The sequence below is a fragment of the Hyla sarda genome, chromosome 4, assembly GCF_029499605.1.
Source record: "Hyla sarda isolate aHylSar1 chromosome 4, aHylSar1.hap1, whole genome shotgun sequence".
NCBI lineage: Eukaryota > Metazoa > Chordata > Amphibia > Anura > Hylidae > Hyla > Hyla sarda.
In genome coordinates this window covers 35,989,998-36,008,367 of record NC_079192.1, presented here as the reverse complement: position 1 = coordinate 36,008,367, position 18,370 = coordinate 35,989,998, and the positions used below count along the sequence as shown (strand labels likewise).

The window sequence follows — 18,370 nt, the reverse complement described above, 5'->3', positions numbered from 1 at the left end:
CTTAAGTTCTCTTTATTTTTTTGGACCATTTAATTTATTAGAAAAATAGACACACACTTATTAAAATTTCTGTGTGCTAGTAACTGTTTGTGAATCTTGGATATTGGGCTCTAAGGGCTCCTCATTATCGTGTAGAGGACATTGCTGTCTCAATGTCCTTGAACTACAGATAGTTACAGCACACAGCGATTAAAAGAAACAATGCCCCCTCAACGTTTCACCACCTAAGTGGCTTTGTCAAGAGGCATGTGGTGCCCACATGCCTCTTGACAAAGCCACTTAGGTGGTGAAACACTCCTCACAATTGAAGGGAGGGCTCGCTCCCAAAACGCATCTTGTTTCATTGTCTTTTTGTTCGCATGTATCAAATGCTTGATACTTCATCCGAAACATGTCGACAGAAAATTATTCCATTGAGCAGCGCCAGCATCCAAAGGTACACTTTTTTCCTGTTTCTTCGTATCCTTATTCAAAGCAGGGCAAGGGCATTTGGAGCAGGAAGGGGTTACTTTCAACTATGTACGTGTGTGTTCTATACTATGCGGCTGTCGGCCGCAACGCTTACTATGCGGCTGACAGCCGCGGCTTCTGTACTGTTTGGTGCACGGAGCGCCGACTTTCGTTTTCGGCAGCCTTTCGGCCGACGGAGCTTACTGGAGGTGCAATCCGCCCTCCAATCAGCGCCGTGCGTGCAATTTTTGGGGGACAGGCCAATTAGACAGTGCCACTGCTCCAGGCACGCCCCCCTATGGCTATTGTCTGGCCTGTTTCTTTCAGAGCGGAGTTCTCACAGCAGCTGCCACAGGGGACACAGACTTGGGTGAGTTCTTTTTTTTTTTTTTTTTTTTTTCTCATGTCCGTATCCAGAACTGTTCCTCCCTCTATACAGACAACTGGAGCATTAGTTTCCTATTTTATCTGTAATACCTGTAATGCCAAAATGCTTGGTTTTGCTGAACCCACTTGCTCTGCCTGCTCCTTTGCTGCCCCAGACCCCATGGTACCCCCATATGCTCCTTCAGTTCCGGTGGATTTGGCCACCCCTCCAGCCTGGGTTTCTTCCCTGTCACAGTATATGGCTGACTTAACTCAAGTCTCCCGTTCAGTGGCTGAGGCCTCCCGTGATGTGGTGTCTGCCTTGAAGTCTGCCCTGCGCCGGCCCTCTAAAGGCACCTGCTCCCCTTCTCCACATACCTCACGCTCTCACAAGCATACTAGGGGTGCATCTTCTGACTCTTCCATTAAGTCTTCAGGTAGACGTGGGCATTCCCCTCGTGGGTCCCGCCCCCGGGTCATCTGGTCACAAACGTCTCTCCTCCAGAGGACGTTCCCGCAGTTGCCACTGCCTCGCCAGAGCCGCGTAATCGTTCTGGGTCGCCCCCCCCCCTCCAGGGCTGCCTCCACTCGTTCATGTTCTCCTGGTGAACTGGCGGATGAGGCTTTTGAATTGGCATCTGACTCAGAAGACCACTTGGATTCAGTTGAAACGGTGAACTCATTGGTTGCGGCCATAAGAGACACCTATCACTTAGAGGACCCAGGATCTTCGGACTTGACTCCTGAAGTATCCTTTCATTGTGCTAAACCGGCACCTCAAAGGTGCAGCACTCGCGCTGAATTTGACATCCTTCTGAAATATGCATGGAAACATCCAGACAAGAGGTTCCCGGGAATGAAGAAGGTTCATGTGCGTTCACCTTAGAGACAAGGTCCTTGTCGAATGGGTGTTTTCTCTCCCTCGGTGGACCCACCAAATTTCCCGCCTCCCTAAGGCTACCACACTGCCACTGGCAGATGTGGCTGCTTTCAAGGACCCAACGAACAAGAAGGTGGGGTCCTTAGCGAAGTTTGCCTCTGAAGCAGCAGGCTCTTCTCTACTTCCCACCTTCGCCTCAGCTTCCGTGTCCAAAGCCCTATCGTTGTGCTCAAAACTCCTTCACGGTATCCAGGCCGGATCTCCCCCAGAGGATCTGTCTGCCTTGGTTCTCCAATGCTCTAAAGCTGGGGAATTTCTGTGCACAGCTTCCATGCAGTCAGCCCATTGTGCTGCCTTTGCTGTGGGTCACCTGGCGGGTCTCCACCGTTCCATGTGGCTTAAGGCTTGGAATGCGGATGCCGCTTCCAAAAGGTCTCTCACCGAGCTCCCTTTTACTGGTGTCCGTCTTTTTGGCAAGCGCCTTGACGAGATTATCTCTGAGGCGACGGGGGGCAAGAGTTCCTTGTTGCCTCAAAATAAGGCTCGCTCTACTTCCCAGAGGAAGTCCTCTTCCTTTGGGACTTTTGGCCCCAATAAGGGTTAGGGGCAGGTGCCTTCACGGGACAAGAAGGCTCCCTTGTTCCAGGCGGGCCCGTCTTGGAAGTCGGACACAAACCGTTCTGGCCATTTTGCGGCCAAATCAGGCAACCACAAACCCACTTCCGCATGAAGTGATGCCCCCACCTGCAGATTTTTCTCGGGTGGGAGGTCGTCTCCTGTTCTTTCGAGACGTATGGACCACGCACATTCAGGACTCTTGTGTCAGGGACGTGGTGTCCAACGGGTACCGAATAGAGTTTGCTTCTTTCCCGAGGGATCCTTTTTTCAGTCCCGGGCTCCCAGGTCTCCTTCTGGCGAAGCAGGCTCTTCAGTCCCTGCTTCTCCGGGAGTTATTGTCCCCGTTCCTCCAAGGGAACGTTTTCGGGGTTTCTATTCCAATCTTTTTGTGGTCCCCAAGAAGGGCGGTTCGGTGCGGCCAATCCTGGACCTCAAGCGTGATGACCTTGTCATCAAGGCTCCCACCAGAGTCCAGACCCTGGAGAATGTGGATCTCACCCTCCAGACTCTGAGTCGCTTCGGGTGGATGGTCAACAGGGACAAGTCTGTCCTTTCTCCCACCCAGGCTCTGATCTTTCTGGGACTTCAATTCAACACGGCCTCTGCCCGGATTTGCCTTCCGCCGGACAAACGTCTGACGCTCCTGTCAGGAGTCCGCTCCCTCCGGGCCCATGTCCCAGCTTCCATCCGCATTTGCATGGAAGTTTTGGGTCGGATGGTAGTGGCCATGGAGGCCGTACCCTTTTCCCAGTTTCATTACTGTACCCTTCAACTGGCGATTCTCTCTCGGACAGATCTCCTCTGTCTCTCGATCGCAAGATTGCTCTTCCTCGGCGGATCCGTCAGTCTCTGCTCTGGTGGCTCCGCTCCCCCTTTCTTCTTCTTCAGGGGTGATCATTTCTTCCTCTCCACTGGCAGGTGGTTACAACGGATGCCAGTCTGTCGGGCTGGGGCGGTGTGTTCAGGGCCTCTGGTCTCCCCGGGAAGCCCTGCTGCTTCCAATAAGCATCTTGGAACTGAGGGCAATTCTTCTTTGCCTTCTTCACTGGGAGTCCCTGCTTCAGTCCCGCCCTGTCCGCGTCCAGTCGGACAACGCCACGGCCGTGGCGTACATAATTCGGCAAGGCGGCACTCGCAGCTCGGCAGCCAAGGTTGAGGTGACAAAGATTCTCATCTGTGCGGAAAACAATGTTCCGGCCATCTCAGCGATTCACATTCCGGGTGTGCTCAACTGGGAATCGGACTTTCTCAGCCGGTCCTCAGCCGACCCCCGGCGAGTGGTCCCTGCATCCAGAGGTCTTCGCGCAGATCTGCGACCTCTGGGGCATTCCAGACGTGGACCTCTTCGTGTCTTGGCACAATCGGAAGATCCTTCCATTTGTGGCGAAGTCCAGGGACCCCCTGGTGCTAGCTGTGGACGCCCTAGTGATTCCTTGGGTGGGGTTTGCTCTGCTCTGTTTCTGCTCCTTCCCAGGGTTCTGAGGAAGCTCAAAGCGGAGGAAGTTCCCGCCATTCTGATAGCTCAAGATTGGCCCCGAAAGTCGTGGTACGCCGACGTGGTCAGGCTCCTGGACGACACTCCACTATGCCTTCCACTTCGTTCGGACCTACTGTCTCAGGGTCCTCTTTGCCACCCCAATTTACAGTCGCTGCATTTGATGGCGTGGTGGTTGAGACAGCGGTTTTGAGAGCCCGCGCTTTCTCTTCCCAAGTCAATCGCATCATGCTCAGGGCTCGTAAACCCTCCTTGGCGAAAATTTACCACCGTACTTGGCGGTCTTATTTTAGTTGGTGCGAAGCTCAGGTTTTGTCTCCTGTTACCTTTTCTGTTCCCCGTCTTCTTTCGTTCTTGCAGTCTGGTTTGGAACTGGGTTTGTCTCTGCTCCCTTAAGGGTTATGTTTCGGCTCTTGCTATTCTTTTCCAGTGTCCTCTGGCTTCTAATTCTCATGTCCGGACCTTTCTTCAAGGTGTGGCGCATGCTGCCCCCTCCTTATCGGTCACCTTCTCCCCCTTGGGACTTGAATCTGGTCCTGGGGGTCCTCCAAGGTGAACCTTTTGAACCCCTTAGGGAGGTTTCCCTGCGCCTCCTTTCTTGGAAAGTGGCGTTTCTTGTTGCCATCACCTCCATCCGGAGAGTGTCTGAATTGGCAGCTCTCTCCTGCCGTTCTCCGTTTCTTGTGCTTCATCAGGACAAGGTTGTCTTCCGACCAGATCCTTCCTTTTTACCTAAGGTTGTTTCGGCCTTTAATCTCAATGAGGACATTGTTCTTCCGTCCTTTTGTCCCGCTCCTTCTCATCCTAAAGAGCATTTACTCCACAAACTGGATGTGGTTCGGGCTGTTAGGGATTACCTCTCTGTCACTTCCTCGTTTCGTCAGTGTAATTCCTTTTTTGTCCTTACGGAAGGTCGTCGCAAGGGACATCTTGCTTCCAAGGCCACCATTTCTCGGTGGATCCGGTCTGCCATTTCGAAAGCCTATCGCTGTAGGGGGAAGGTTCCTCCCTTCAGGATTGTGGCTCATTCTACCCGTTCTCTTGGGGCATCCTGGGCTCTCCAGAACAAGGCCTTGGCCTCGCAGATTTGCAAGGCGGCTACTTGGTCATCTTTTGCACACTTTCTCTAGGTTTTACTGGGTTCATACCTTCGCATCGGCTAATGCTAGTCTTGGCCGTAAAGTGCTGCAGGCGGCAGTGGAACAACCGTCTGCCTAACTGATTATCTGCCCACCCAAGGGACTGCTTTGGTACGTCCCACGGTCTGTCCCCCAATGGAGCCGATAGAGAAAAGGAGATTTTTTTTAACACTAAAATCTTTCTCGAAGGATCCATTGGGGGGACACAGCTCCCGCCCTTTCGGGTTGCTCTTTTGGTTTTCTGTCCGAGGGTGTGTTCAATTATATTTTTACTTCTGGTTCTCGGACAGTTCAGGTTTTTTTTTTCATTGACCTGTTGGTCCTCTCCTATTGCTCTGGTACTTAAAATTGATTAGCTCAGGGCCTGGAGGTGGGTATATCCTGCTGGGAGGAGCCGACTTTTTTTGTTGCCATAGTGTCATACCTCCTAGAGATAGCAGCATACACCCACGGTCTGTGTCCCCCCAATGGATCCTTCAAGAAAGAGATTTTACGGTAAGTGGTAAAAAAAAATCTCCTTTTTCCACCATAATTTGCAAATAAATTCTATAAAAATCAGACAATGTGATTTTATGGATTTTTTTTTTCTCATTGTGTCTCAGTTTAAATATACCTATGATGAAAATTACAGGCGCCTCTCATCTTTTTAAGTGGGAAAACTTGCACAATTGGTGGCTGACTAAATACTTTTTTTTTTCCCCCACTACATAGCAGCAGGCTAATGCCCCCCTGACCACATTGCTGACATTTAGGAATGATGAACGTGAAAGACTTCCTAGATCTCAATCTCATTTGTGGGATATGCTGGGAAAAAGTCTAATCCATGGAGACCGCACCTCACAGGCACACGGGGTGCCCTTTAATCTGCCTTCTAGAAGGATCTTCAAATAAGTGTGTGAAGCTCACAATAGAATGACAGACCAAGTAGCACTACTTCTTACTATAGAATCCGCGATGGGTAGAATCTTAGTCCGAAGTAGGTTTCGTAACTCTGATTCCACTTTACGTGAGCAGCATTCACATGGCAACGGCTGTGACCTTTTAGTTCTCTCTGATACAAACAGTTGACAGCTGTTTCACACACTGGTGCTTCTGCAGAGGTCAATAGAAGTGTAGTGAGTATTTTAAACTGCTGTCCCCTGTCTTTATCGAACATAACAGTCACTGTCTCAGCCCTTAGTGGGAATTATTGCACCTCTTCTTGGAATAAATCTTTCCAAAGAACATCTTGCCATCTTTTTCATTCACAATTTAAAATGTTTGCACTGACGACGAGGGCCGAATTATTACAATTGTTTGTGCTCGTGAGTGAGGTGTTGGTGCGAATGTCTTACAATTTAACTCCAGTCATTCACCAAATCAATAACATTTTTAATACAATATAAAGTTTTCTCAAATGTGCAAACCGTGAATTTCACGTTACAAAATGCTGCAAATTATCTTTGAAGCAGTTCTCAGTATGCAGGAGTGGTCATGTGACTGCTTTAGTGATGTGGGGCCTACTCTATACCAACATGGGTACTCTGGGTAACAAACTTATTCCCTTATTCCCCCTGCAGCAGCCTGAGCACAGAAACAGGAGAGGACTAACAGTCATGACTGGGAAGGGGCCCCTCCACTGCCAGCATTATTTTTTTTATTATACAAACCTTCAGCTTGCAAGACTTGTAACAGTGCAGGGGCTGCGCTGTGCTGTCTAGGAAGAGAAGCCAGGAAGCATAGGAACTGAGAAGTGTCTGCGGTCACCAACCTGCAGAACCACTCCTTTATTTGGGGGGGCTGCTAATTGCCTATCATTTCCACCTGTTGTCTGTCCCATTTTCACAACAGCATGTGAAATTGATTGTCAATCAGTGTTGCTTCCTGAGTGGACAGTGTGATTGAGGCTGGGTTCCCACTACGTTTTCTCCCATACGGGACCGCATACGGCAGGAGGGAGCTGAAACCTCGCGCTCCCGTATGTAATTCATTTCAATGAGCCGGCCGGAGTTCGGTCGGCTCATTTTTGCACTGTATGCGCTTTTTCACCGGACCTAAAACGTTTCCCTCAGCGCATACGGGAGCGCAAGGTTTCAGCGCCCTCCTGCCGTATGTGGTCCCGTATGGGAGAAAACGTAGTGGGAACCCAGCCTGACTTGGAGTTACATTGTGTTGTTTAAGTGTTCCCTTTATTTTTTTTGAGCAGTGTATTAAGCAAATAAATATTAGTGTGGGTATGTGATATAGGTATAGGGGATGGTGGGGGCTGCTTTCAGAGAGGTAGCTGGCCAACAGTGAGAGCAGAGCTGCAATGGCTGCTGGGAAATGTAGTATTCATGCTGAAGGGGAGGGAAGGATGGCAAAGAATATCAAGCATCCAGAGAAGACAACAGGGGCCACTCCCTGAATGGCATGCTACACCACAGCTTACATAAGTGAATGGTGTTGTGTTGCATTCGGAAATCCATCCTGGACGCATTTCCGACTTTTGTGGGGTCGCAAAATGACCCCATTCAATTACATTAGCCACAATGTAGTACAATTCTGGTAGCGTTGCGTAGCACTAGGCCTTATTCACCTCACTAGTTTCCCCCTGCAGCTGCCGACTAGTCATGGCATACAAGAAACTGCTAGAAATACCTGCTCAATCACTAGTTGGAGTGTCACCACAGGACCGGAAGGAAGAGATAAGTAAGGTGCCCTGGCAGTGGAGAGGTATGGGTGATTGGTTAAAATTAGAAAAACAGTGCCACATTTCTCCTCAAGGTCGTGTGTGGTATTACAGCTCAGTATTGAAGTGAATGGAGCAGAGTTGTAACGTTATGTAAATTAGCTCTGCTCCCGAAGGAAAAAAATCTGTCTCTACAGTGCCACCTATTGGACATAGCTTTCTTGCAAGTCAATGTTTTTGACTGTCCGGGCATGCTGGGAGTTATAGTTTAGCAACAGATGAAGGCACGTTGGTTGGGAAACGCTGGCTTGGACTGTATGACTCCGTATACAATAAGAACATGGCTACATAGCGTATCTAGTGCAACATTTTCCAAACAGTGTGTCTTTAGCTGTTGCAAAACTACAACTCCCAGCATGCCCGGACAGCCAAAGGCTGCCAGGGCATGCTGGGAGTTGTAGTTTTGCAACAGCTGGAGACCTACTGTTTGAAAAACACCGACCTAGTTGTTACCAGTCAATAGCCACCAAGATATGATGGGTATATGCAGTACATTATTGGTGCAAATCTCTATAAGATTATAACCTTTGTCTTTTAAGAAAAAAAAAATCTGTAAATCAAAAAATTAAGCAAAAATAACTAAAGCAAAGACGTGGCGGTATAGGCACAGACATGTGATATAATGAATTACGTTGCCCCACAGTACCCGAACCTCAACTAAACTACTAGGTACCACGTAATTTTATTGATCTAGTATATTTAAAAAGGTGTATAGCCCTGGTGGTAAAAACCAGCAAGAATAACAAAATGCTACCATTACCACCCCAGTAGGTACCTAAAAGCATATATCCTTATGCATAACTGATATATCACAATATAAGATTTGGGTACTGTGTGAGGGGGGGGGGTATGTAACTTATCTATATCACATACCCACATTCTATTTATTTGCTTTATATACTTCTCAAATAAATAAAGGGAACACTTAAACAACACAATATAACTCCAAGTCAGGCTGGGGTCCCACTACGTTTTCTCCCATACGGGAGCGCATACGGCAGGAGGGAGCTGAAACCTCGTGCTCCTGTATGCCTTCATATGCGCTGTAATTCATTTCAATGAGCTGTGAGCAGAGAGATTCAGAGTGTGATTGGCTGGGGCTGCACACAACTCTCAGCACTAAAGGAAGCATGACTCATCGCTGCAGGGCAGAACCCACATGGTCTGTGTCTCTCCGTAGGGTGGGGCTGCTTTCAGATAGGGACTTGGACAGAGACACGGTGGATGGCTGGATGACGTTTTTTTTCTTTTCCTTACTCCCTGCATGTAAGTGACGTCTGAAAGAGGGGACATTGCTCTATATAGCTAATGAATAATATTTAGACAATTATAGAGGTTGGCAAGAGAAGAAGGATGGGTTATGGGTATAGTTCCCTGGAGTATCCCTTTAAGGTATACCAGGATGACCATAAGGTTCTGCTCCATATATAAAATGATTATGACACGGTAAATGTCCATGCATCCAATCTCATAGGGAGGCAAACAGTTGTGGCAATTTGGAATGGATGCCATATTATTGTTGTCTTCCTTGGAGGAACTGTACATAAGCACCATATCATGGCATGAAGAGTCCCATATAACAGTCTGCCGGTATGCGTTAGGCCTAAGTCACTTCTTAACAAGTCTCTACAGCAGCCAAGAAATCTGGCCATACCTCCAATAGTTCCTTCGGTGTAAATCGGTGGACTGTGACGAGCTTTGTGAACTTACACCGGGCATAAGGAACTCTTTCCCCTATAAACCAAGCTTCTCTAAGTTCGGAGATTTTTACTTTTAACCTTTGCAAGCACATTCCGACAAAAACATCTTCAAAGGGGAAGATCTGTAAGACCTCTGCCACCAGGTATATCTTTTTTGCCATATCTCCAGAGAAAACATACCCTGTCCCAGAGCAGTAGGGTGGATAGTACTTTTGGGAGTAGATTTCGGTGGAAATGTACCACTTGCTCTCCTTGTCTCTGTGTGGTAAAGCATCATGCACAATCAGCCCTGTGAAAAAGTTTTTCTTGGGTGGGCTTTGAGGCTGCAACACCATCTCCACCAGAAACCAAGGGTTAAAGAACATATCGGTGTCGATTTTCATGACATACTTGACATTCGGACATAAACGGCTGACCCACTCCATACCCATCAGTGTCTTGGCTGTCAGGTTGTAGTAAGAGTCCAGGAAGTCCTGCATTATGATGTCGTGGAATTGTTCACTCTCTTCGATCACCTCTTTGCTTCTATTGGACATTCCCAAGAGGAAAAGCCTCACGATGCGGACACCACTGACCAAAGACTCATTGGCCCAAGTGCTCCTCAAGACATTTCTGGTGTGGAACTCCTCAGGAGATGAAAAGATGAGCAACACCAAAAATGGTGCATCACCTTTACATTTCTTGTCTTCTTCTATGCGGTATGGATACCTGGGGGTTGTAGGCTTCTGATGGACCAGGAACAGTTCGTCATGAGTCCCCTTGTTATATGTATATACAATAATAAGCATAGTGATAATAAAACATAGGCTGAAAATCTTCATGTAGGTACCACGATTCATGAGGAAGGAATGACGGCTTGGCTTTCTGGGAAGAACAATGGAGACATAGGTTAGTTGGACTTTCAAGATCCTTTCGAGTATGTGTACAATTGCCTCAAGTAACAGTGAAGGCTGCTAATACTTTGCTTAACTTAACCCACCCCACCCCAATCACTCATCATGACCGCTCATTAGAAAAATATACTAAGATAACCAACTCTATGGGGTATATGGTGCACAAAAAACTACTCTCTTACAAGGGTACTCCATGGCTAGACATCTTATCCCCTAAACAAGGTATTAGGGATAAGATATCTGATCGTGGGAGTTCCACTGCTGGGGCCCCCTGCGATGTCTCGCAGCATCTGGCGTTGAAAAAAAAAAATGCTGGGTTCCATGGTTGTGATGCCATGCCCCTTCCATTCATGTCTATGGTAGGGGGCGTGTCTTCAGACATGACATGAATGGAGGGGGTGTGACATCACAATCATGGCCTCCGGCTCTGAGCATTCGGAACACAATGTTCAGAACGCTGGAGCACCCCTTTAACCTCTTAAGGATGCAGGGTTTTTCCATTTTTGCACTTTCGTTTTTTCCTCATTACCTTCTAAAAATCATAACAGTTTCAATTTTGTACCTACAGACCCATATGAGGGCTTATTTTTTGCGCCACTAATTGTACTTTGTAATGACATCAATCATTTCACCCAAAAATTTACAGCAAAACCAGAAAAAAAAATATTTGTGGAGTAAAATTGGAAAAAAAAAGCCATTTTGTAACTTTTGTGGGCTTCTGATTCTATGCAGTGCACTTTTCGGTAAAAGTCACCCTTTTCCCATTTAAAAACATTTTCAAACTTTTATTACTGAAGGGGTTAAATCACATTTATTAACTTTTTTTTAATTACACTTTTTTTTAAATGTCCCCATAGGGGGCTATAACATGCAATCCATGGATTGCATACACAGTTCAATGCTATTTCATAGCATAGCATTGATCAGTGTTATCGGTGCTCTGCTGCTCCAGCCTGCATCTCAAGCATGGAGCAGCAGAGCGACAATTGGATGGCAGGAAGCAAGGTAAGAAACCTCTCGCTGTCCTCTCAGCTGTTCTGGATGCCACGATTTCACCGCGGCGGTCCTGAACAGCTCACTGAGGTAACCGGCAACTGTTTTCTCCCGTTTTAGATGCCTTGATCATTTGATTAGCCCGATCGGCGATGTCCAGTACTAGCCGCGGGTCCTGGTTGCTGATAGCCACTGGGTATGAAGCGTGCTCAGCTCCTGAGCATGCTTCACATAACGGGAGCCAGCGCAGGACATAAATATACGTCCTGCTTTGTTAAGGGGTTAATACACCTGGGGGGATGTAGTGCAAGCTGTGGGTACCTAGGCCATCTGGGATCATGGTGATAGGTGGTGCACCATTTGTGACCACATCTCCTTACTGGACCCTGATATATCAACCCCATCAAAGATTACTTTGAGTCAGACTCCCTGTCAATAATGTTCTCGCAGTTGTAGGACAATGACCCCTATCATCCCAAGGCATACAACTTACTAATATAGTGTTATCATAAATTGTACTGGCTCCAGTATGTTTTTTGCTTGAATAACCCCTGATAGGAAGTTATGTAGTCCTCTCATTGTCAGTGTGGTGTTGTCTCAGCATACCTTGGTCCTCCTCTCTCCCAAGACAACGCATCATTCTCTGCTGTCTCAGGAGGCGTGGCTGGATCTTGCTACCTACACTAATCTACTACCTGTTACCCATGCTGCCTTATTTCTGCATGCCTAGTGCTCTGCCTATACATATGTCTTGTGCCTACTCCTATGGTACCTGGATACATCAGCCGCAGCCACACTAGTGATTAAAAGTGAAGATCCACGCAATCCCTTAGGCTCCTCTCTCTGGCAAAGCCCCATGCCAAATCTGAAGTGACCTTGTTGACTTGCCGTCATTGCCAGATAGGCCTTGTGTCAATACTGAGTACCAGCGGATATTTTACTCCAGAGCTGCAATCACAATTCAGCTGGTTGTCAAGGAAAACGTTTTGGCAGGCACACTCCTCTAACAGCTCATCCAAGCTCCTATTACATCGGTGGACATCTAACAAGTCAGATTGTTGCAGACATTTCATCTTACTATTTCTTACTGCCCCCTTGTTGTAGAGGTGACTGTTGAAGAGAATGTACCAAACACTTCCTGTCTGCGGCCATCTTGCTGGAGCCAAACTTTTTAGTTTTTTGGAGTGTACCAGCTTGGCGAGCAGGGCCCAAAAGGTCAGGGCGGCGGCTGCTGCTGCTGAAGATTTTACCCTGCAGGCTGAGTATTTCCATGTTCCACCAGGGCCAGTGCTAGACTATTTTGCACCCTAGGCAAGACAAGCTACTTGCACTGCCGGTTTTCACTTCCATTCTGTGAGCAAGACATCAGATTGCGTCGGGGGTAGGATGTAAATTTGTAACATCAGATTCCCTACTTGGCGTGATGGATACCTGCGATGTTGTGTGTTGCAGAAAACAATTTTAATTATATTAATGAAATATACCAGTTGCCAAGAACTAAAGACGTTTTTACCATTTGAAACAGCTCCCAGTACGATCTAAACAGTGGTAAGGGTATGCTGAGAGTTGTAGTTTCAATAATCACTCCTGCTGAACTTACAAGTGACTACAGCAGTGGTAGGATACAATCAGGAAGAATGCACAATAATGTAACAACTCACAGGAGACGTCCTCTCTATAGTCTTTTTTCTCTTCTGCTCCCGCCGTGACGTCTTCCCGCTACATCGTCCTCTGCCGAGTCTGATGCCTCTACATCATTGGTTCCTCACTTTACCAGCAGATCCCCATACTCAATATTAAAACATTAATCAAAATAACACTGCCAGATACTGTGCCACCTGAATATAACCCTGCCAGACACTGTGCCACCTGAATATAACCCTGCCAGACACTGTGCCCTAAGTGTAGGTGGGTTGTATACAATGGTCATTTTTCAACCTTATGAACTATGTAACAATAATCAGGGGTGGACTGACAACACTAAGGGCTCCCGAACCAAAAAAAGCAAGGGCCCCCTGTGATGCTCTGCTGATGGACACACTTCTGCCCCTATTCTACCCAAATCCCTCCACCAGCCCTACACACAAAATAAACAAAAGTTTATATATAAGAAACACTTTAAGGTAGGTAAAATAATTTTCCATGGCCAATAATACCAGTATATTAGGAGTAAATATATACCACCACGCAATAATTGGATAATACCGCCATACTGTACTGAATAAAACCACTATACACAGACCAACAGGATCTGCATACGATATAAGTGATTATATACAGGTCATATGGCGGTAGATATCAGCTGTACACAGGATGTGTATACCATATAAGTGATTACAGTTACATTTAGGGACTCACAACTACATATTTTCTGATTGACTGTGTCCTTTTTCCTTTTCTTCTCCGTTCGGATCAGACCGTCATGTCGATCTCATAACATCTGCAGGACAAACATGTTAGACTCTGCATTTTTCCAGTGCCCCCCCCCCCCCCCCTCTACAAAATCTTTCCATCTATAAGCCCCTAACTGTTATAATGCCCTCCTTGGTTTCCTGCATAGTAAAAGGGCAGGTAGGTAGGTAGGTAGCCAGGTAAATAGTTAACTAGGTAGGTAGATCAGGAAGCCAGATATGTAGGTAGGTGACTAGCCAGGTAGGTAGGTAGGTTGCTAGCTAGGTAGTTAGGCAACCATGTATGAAGGTCAGGTATGTACATAGCTAAGTAGTCAGGTATGTAGCTAGGTAGCAATATATGTAGGTAGGTAGTTAGGCAGCAAGGAATGTAGGTAGTTAGAGTTAAGTAGGAAATTAGTTAGGCATCCAGGTACAAAGTTAGGTAGCCAGGGAGTTAGTCGAGTAGGTAGTCAGCACCCCCTCCACCCAGCGGAGGATCCAGAGTCTAGTCTCAGGAGGGGCATTATGAAAACCCCCTATATAGTTAGTAGGTAGCCCTCCTATTAGTTTTGTAGTTTGTCCCCATATTAGCTAGGCAGGAACATAGTACATACTCCCTCACATTAGGTGTAGGCAGCAGAGTTCCCCCACAGTGGGTGTAGACAACAGGGTCCCCCCCACAGTAGGTGTAAGCAGCAGGGTCCTTGCACAGTAGGTGTAGGCAGCAGGGTCCTTGCACAGTAGGTGTAGGCAGCAGGATCCCCCCACAGTTGGTGTAGGCTGCAGAGTTTTCCCCCTCCCCCAGTAGGTGTAGACAGCAGAGTTAGAGCCCCACCCCCCCAGTAGGTGTAGGCAACAGAGTTAGGGTTCCCCCCCAGTAGGTGTAGACAGCAGAGTTAGAGTCCCCCCCTTTCTAGTAGGTGTAGGCAGCAGAGTCCCCCCTCCCTTCCCAGGTTGGAAAAAAAAAATTATGCTCACCTGATTTCCCACTCAGCAATCTGAGCGCAGCAGGGGCCCGCATCTTCTTTCCTCCACAGTGCAGGCGCTGATGAGTAACGTCATTGGCACCTGCGCTGCGTGAGGGCAGATGCCGCTCACACAGAGGGTACGCCTTCTCCTGTATGTGCGTGTATCGCACATACAGGAGAAGGCAGCGCTGTCTGCTGGGGATCCGGAACGAGTGTCCTGGATCTTCAGTAGCAGCGGCGGGCCGTTTACCCTGCCGGGCCCGCCGCTGACAATGATTTTTACAGCAGGTCTGTGTCACAGGGTCACAGGGGGAGATTTATGAAAACCTTTGTAATGTAATAGTTAACCAGTTGCCCATAGCAACCAATCAAATTGCTTTTTTCATTTTTAAAAAGGCCTGTGGAAAAAAAAGAACCAATCTGATTGGTTGCTGTGGGTAACTTCCCCACACTACTTCTTCACAGGTTTTGATAAAACTGCCCCATAGACTGTGAATTGGGGCAGGAAACCTCAATGCTATGACTTCTATTAGCGCCTTATCACTGTCCAGTGTTTACATCAGCCCACTAAGAGGTGTTAAAGGGGTACTACACTGGCCAGCATTCAGAACATTTAGTTCCGAACGTTGTTTTCACGCTGCGGGGGTCGGCCATGCCACTCGTTGTGTCATGGCCACGCCCTCTCAATGCAAAAGTCAACTAGAGGGGGCGTCACCACGCCCCCTCCCATAGACTTGCATTGAGGGGGCATGGCAGAACCCCCCACCCCGCAGCGCGAAAACAGCATACGGAGCATTTAGTTCCGAACGCTGGCCAGTGGAGTACCCCTTTAAAAGTGAAAGTACCCCTTTAAAAGTGAGAGCACATGGGATGTCACCATGGCCTCCTCAGACCACCCATGTGCATGCCCCTGCTTGCAGCTGTGGTGGCTGTTTATGTTAGGAATTGAGCCAGTAAAGTAAGGACTAAATGCCCCCCTGGAGAGGAGCAGGCCTGGTGGAGCTCCAGCGCTGCTCTCAATCCACCTGTAGTACTGGCCGGCATGGTCCCACTCCCAACCTGACTTCCCACAAATCCACAGCTCGGCTCCTAGAGCTGCGCCTACAGTAAGTGGAGCAGAAGACAGGTGGCCAGCTGAGGGCGCCATACACTCTCAGTGAAATTATGCACAAGCATTCCAGCCCTGTCTCTGACTCCCTGCCTGGGGAGGTCGGCCCGCTGCAGTGCGCCCTAGGCGGTTGCCTAGTTTGCCTAGCATAGCCGGCCCTGTGTCCCATTACCGGACAACGACAGCACCACTGCCTACACCACAGACAGCTGGGACCATTTAGCCACAACACTTCAGGGAATGTCACCCCTACAACAATCATGGGAAGCACTGGCTGATTTTGCCTTCAGCACCTCAGGACCACCACTCGCACCATCCGAAGAGTCATCATTTTTTCATCTTTATCTGTTTCTTCCTCGGAAGTGTCTCCAACTTCTTCTGAAGCTTATGTTTCTGCTACTCAGAGGGGAGAACCTACCACTGTAGTACATGATTATCAACCTTCTGTCCCAACCACTGTAGTACATGACGACCAACCTTCTGTCTCTACCCCTACCACTGTAGTACATGACTACCAACCTTCTGTCCCTACCACCCGTCTGTCTCTGCCCCCTACCACTGTAGTACATGACTACCAACCTTCTGTCCCTACCACTTTAGTACATGACAACCAACCTTCTGTCCTTACCCTTACCACTGTAGTACATGACTGCCAACCTTCTGTCCCTACCACTTTAGTACATGACTACCAACCTTCTGTCCCTAGCCCTACCACTGTAATACATGACTACCAACCTTCTGTCCCTACCACTTTAGTACATGACAACCAACCTTCTGTCCTTACCCTTACCACTGTAGTACATGACTACCAACCTTCTGTCCCTACCACTTTAGTACATGACTACCAACCTTCTGTCCCTAGCCCTACCACTGTAATACATGACTACCAACCTTCTGTCCCTACCACTTTAGTACATGACTACCAACCTTCTGTCCTTACCCCTACCACTGTAGTACATGACTACCAACCTTCTGCCCTACCACCCTTCTGTCTCTGCCCCCTACCACTGTAATACATGACTACCAACCTTCTGTCCCTAGCCCTACCACTGTAATACATGACTACCAACCTTCTGTCTCTGCCCCTACCACTGTAATACATGACTACCAACCTTCCCTACCATTTTAGTACATGACTACCAACCTTCTGTCTCTGCCCCCTACCACTGTAATACATGACTACCAACCTTCTGTCCCTAGCCCTACCACTGTAGTACATGACTACCAACCTTCTGTCCCTACCACTTTAGTACATGACTACCAACCTTCTTACCCTAGCCCTACCACTGTAATACATGACTACCAACCTTCTGTCTCTGCCCCTACCACTGTAATACATGGCTACCAACCTTCTGTCCCTACCACTTTAGTACATGACTACCAAACTTCTGTCCCTAGCCCTACCACTGTAATACATGACTACCAACCTTCTGCCTCTGCCCCTACCACTGTAATACATGACTACCAACCTTCTGTCCCTACCACTGTAATACATGACTACCAACCTTCTGTCTCTGCCCCTACCACTGTAATACATGACTACCAACCTTCTGTCCCTACCACTTTAGTACATGACTACCAACCTTCTGTCCCTACCCCCTACCACTGTTTCTTATTCTATCAATGTGATCACATGGATACAACAGGCATTGTTGACACTTTCTGATGGTGAAAGCCTGTTTTTGGTGGCCATATTGGCTTGACTCTGCTTTCCCCACCCCCCACAAGTTATGTTTTACAGTAACAAGTTCAAGACGTCCTCACCATGTTTAGCCCAGAACTTCTTGAGCCCTCTTACTTCCCGCGTTGCGAATACTTTATCCAGTTCACCTCTGCTGCTGCTCGAACAGGAGTTTTGTTAGTTCAAAGGGGGGAGATTTATCAAAACCTGTGTAGACGGAGAGCGGTCCAGTTGCCCATAGCAACCAATCAGATAGTGTCTTTCTTTTTTTTAAATGAAAGCAGCAATCTGATTGGTTGCTATGGGCAACAGCATCGCTTTTCCTCCACACAGGTTATGATGAATCTCCCGGAAAGTGTCTTGTGAACATTTCCTGTGTGTTAAATGGTGTATTAGGTGAGGGCCTAGAAACATATAGGGGGAGATTTATCAAAACCTGTCCAGAGGAAAAGTTGCAGAGTTGCCCATAGCAACCAATCAGATCGCTGCTTTCACTTTTCTTTTTAAAAAGGCCTCTGCAAAATAAAAGCAGCGCTCTGATTGGTTGCTATGGGCAACACAGCAACTTTTCCTCTGGACAGGTCTGGAGATCGCAGGGGTTCCTTTGGATAGGGGATAACATGTCTAGGGACGGAGTACCCCTTTAACTACAATGTTGTTACACTTCTGCCACCGGACACTACAACCCTCATCATCAGTAAGGGGAATTTACCAAACTATTTAGACTGTATTTTTTATTTTTTTTTGTCTAAATTTGTTGCATAAAAAAAGTCGCAGGCTGGCCCGTGCGACATTCTCCGCGACATTTCGTTTAGTAAGTTTACATGTCAGTGTTTAGAGCTTTTTGTGCAGTGGTCACTGATCTATCATGTGCGACTTTTTGTAAAATGTCACAGGCATGTCTCACGGGCCAGATTTAAAAGATAAGTCAACCCTGCCCTATATAACTCTTAGCCAAAAGTTATAGTAAGGTCCG

At 47.6% G+C, this 18,370-nt stretch overlaps 1 protein-coding gene and 1 long non-coding RNA gene across 4 annotated transcripts in view; one reads left to right on the top strand and one right to left on the bottom strand.

Moving 5' to 3' along the window:
* Window positions 1-8,581: 8,581 nt before the first annotated feature.
* LOC130366776 (beta-1,3-galactosyltransferase 2-like) overlaps window positions 8,582-18,370 on the bottom strand; it is a 17,030-nt gene continuing 7,241 nt past the window's right edge. Inside the window, exons 1-2 of one of the 3 annotated variants that reach the window (XM_056569134.1) lie at window positions 17,478-17,611; window positions 8,582-10,222 (exon numbers count right to left, since the gene is read on the bottom strand). In XM_056569134.1, coding sequence (XP_056425109.1) covers window positions 9,274-10,197 — 924 coding nt within the window. In that variant the 5' untranslated portion in view covers window positions 10,198-10,222; window positions 17,478-17,611 and the 3' untranslated portion in view covers window positions 8,582-9,273. Of the gene's footprint in view, window positions 10,223-10,433; window positions 10,533-17,477; window positions 17,612-18,370 lie in introns of those variants that run through there. The other 2 variants (XM_056569133.1, XM_056569135.1) reach the window with 2 other exon arrangements.
* Window positions 9,919-18,370, top strand: part of LOC130366777 (uncharacterized) — a 12,466-nt gene continuing 4,014 nt past the window's right edge. Inside the window, exons 1-2 of the long non-coding RNA XR_008891915.1 lie at window positions 9,919-10,056; window positions 10,184-10,246. This is a non-coding gene — a long non-coding RNA (uncharacterized LOC130366777). The remainder of the gene's footprint in view (window positions 10,057-10,183; window positions 10,247-18,370) is intronic.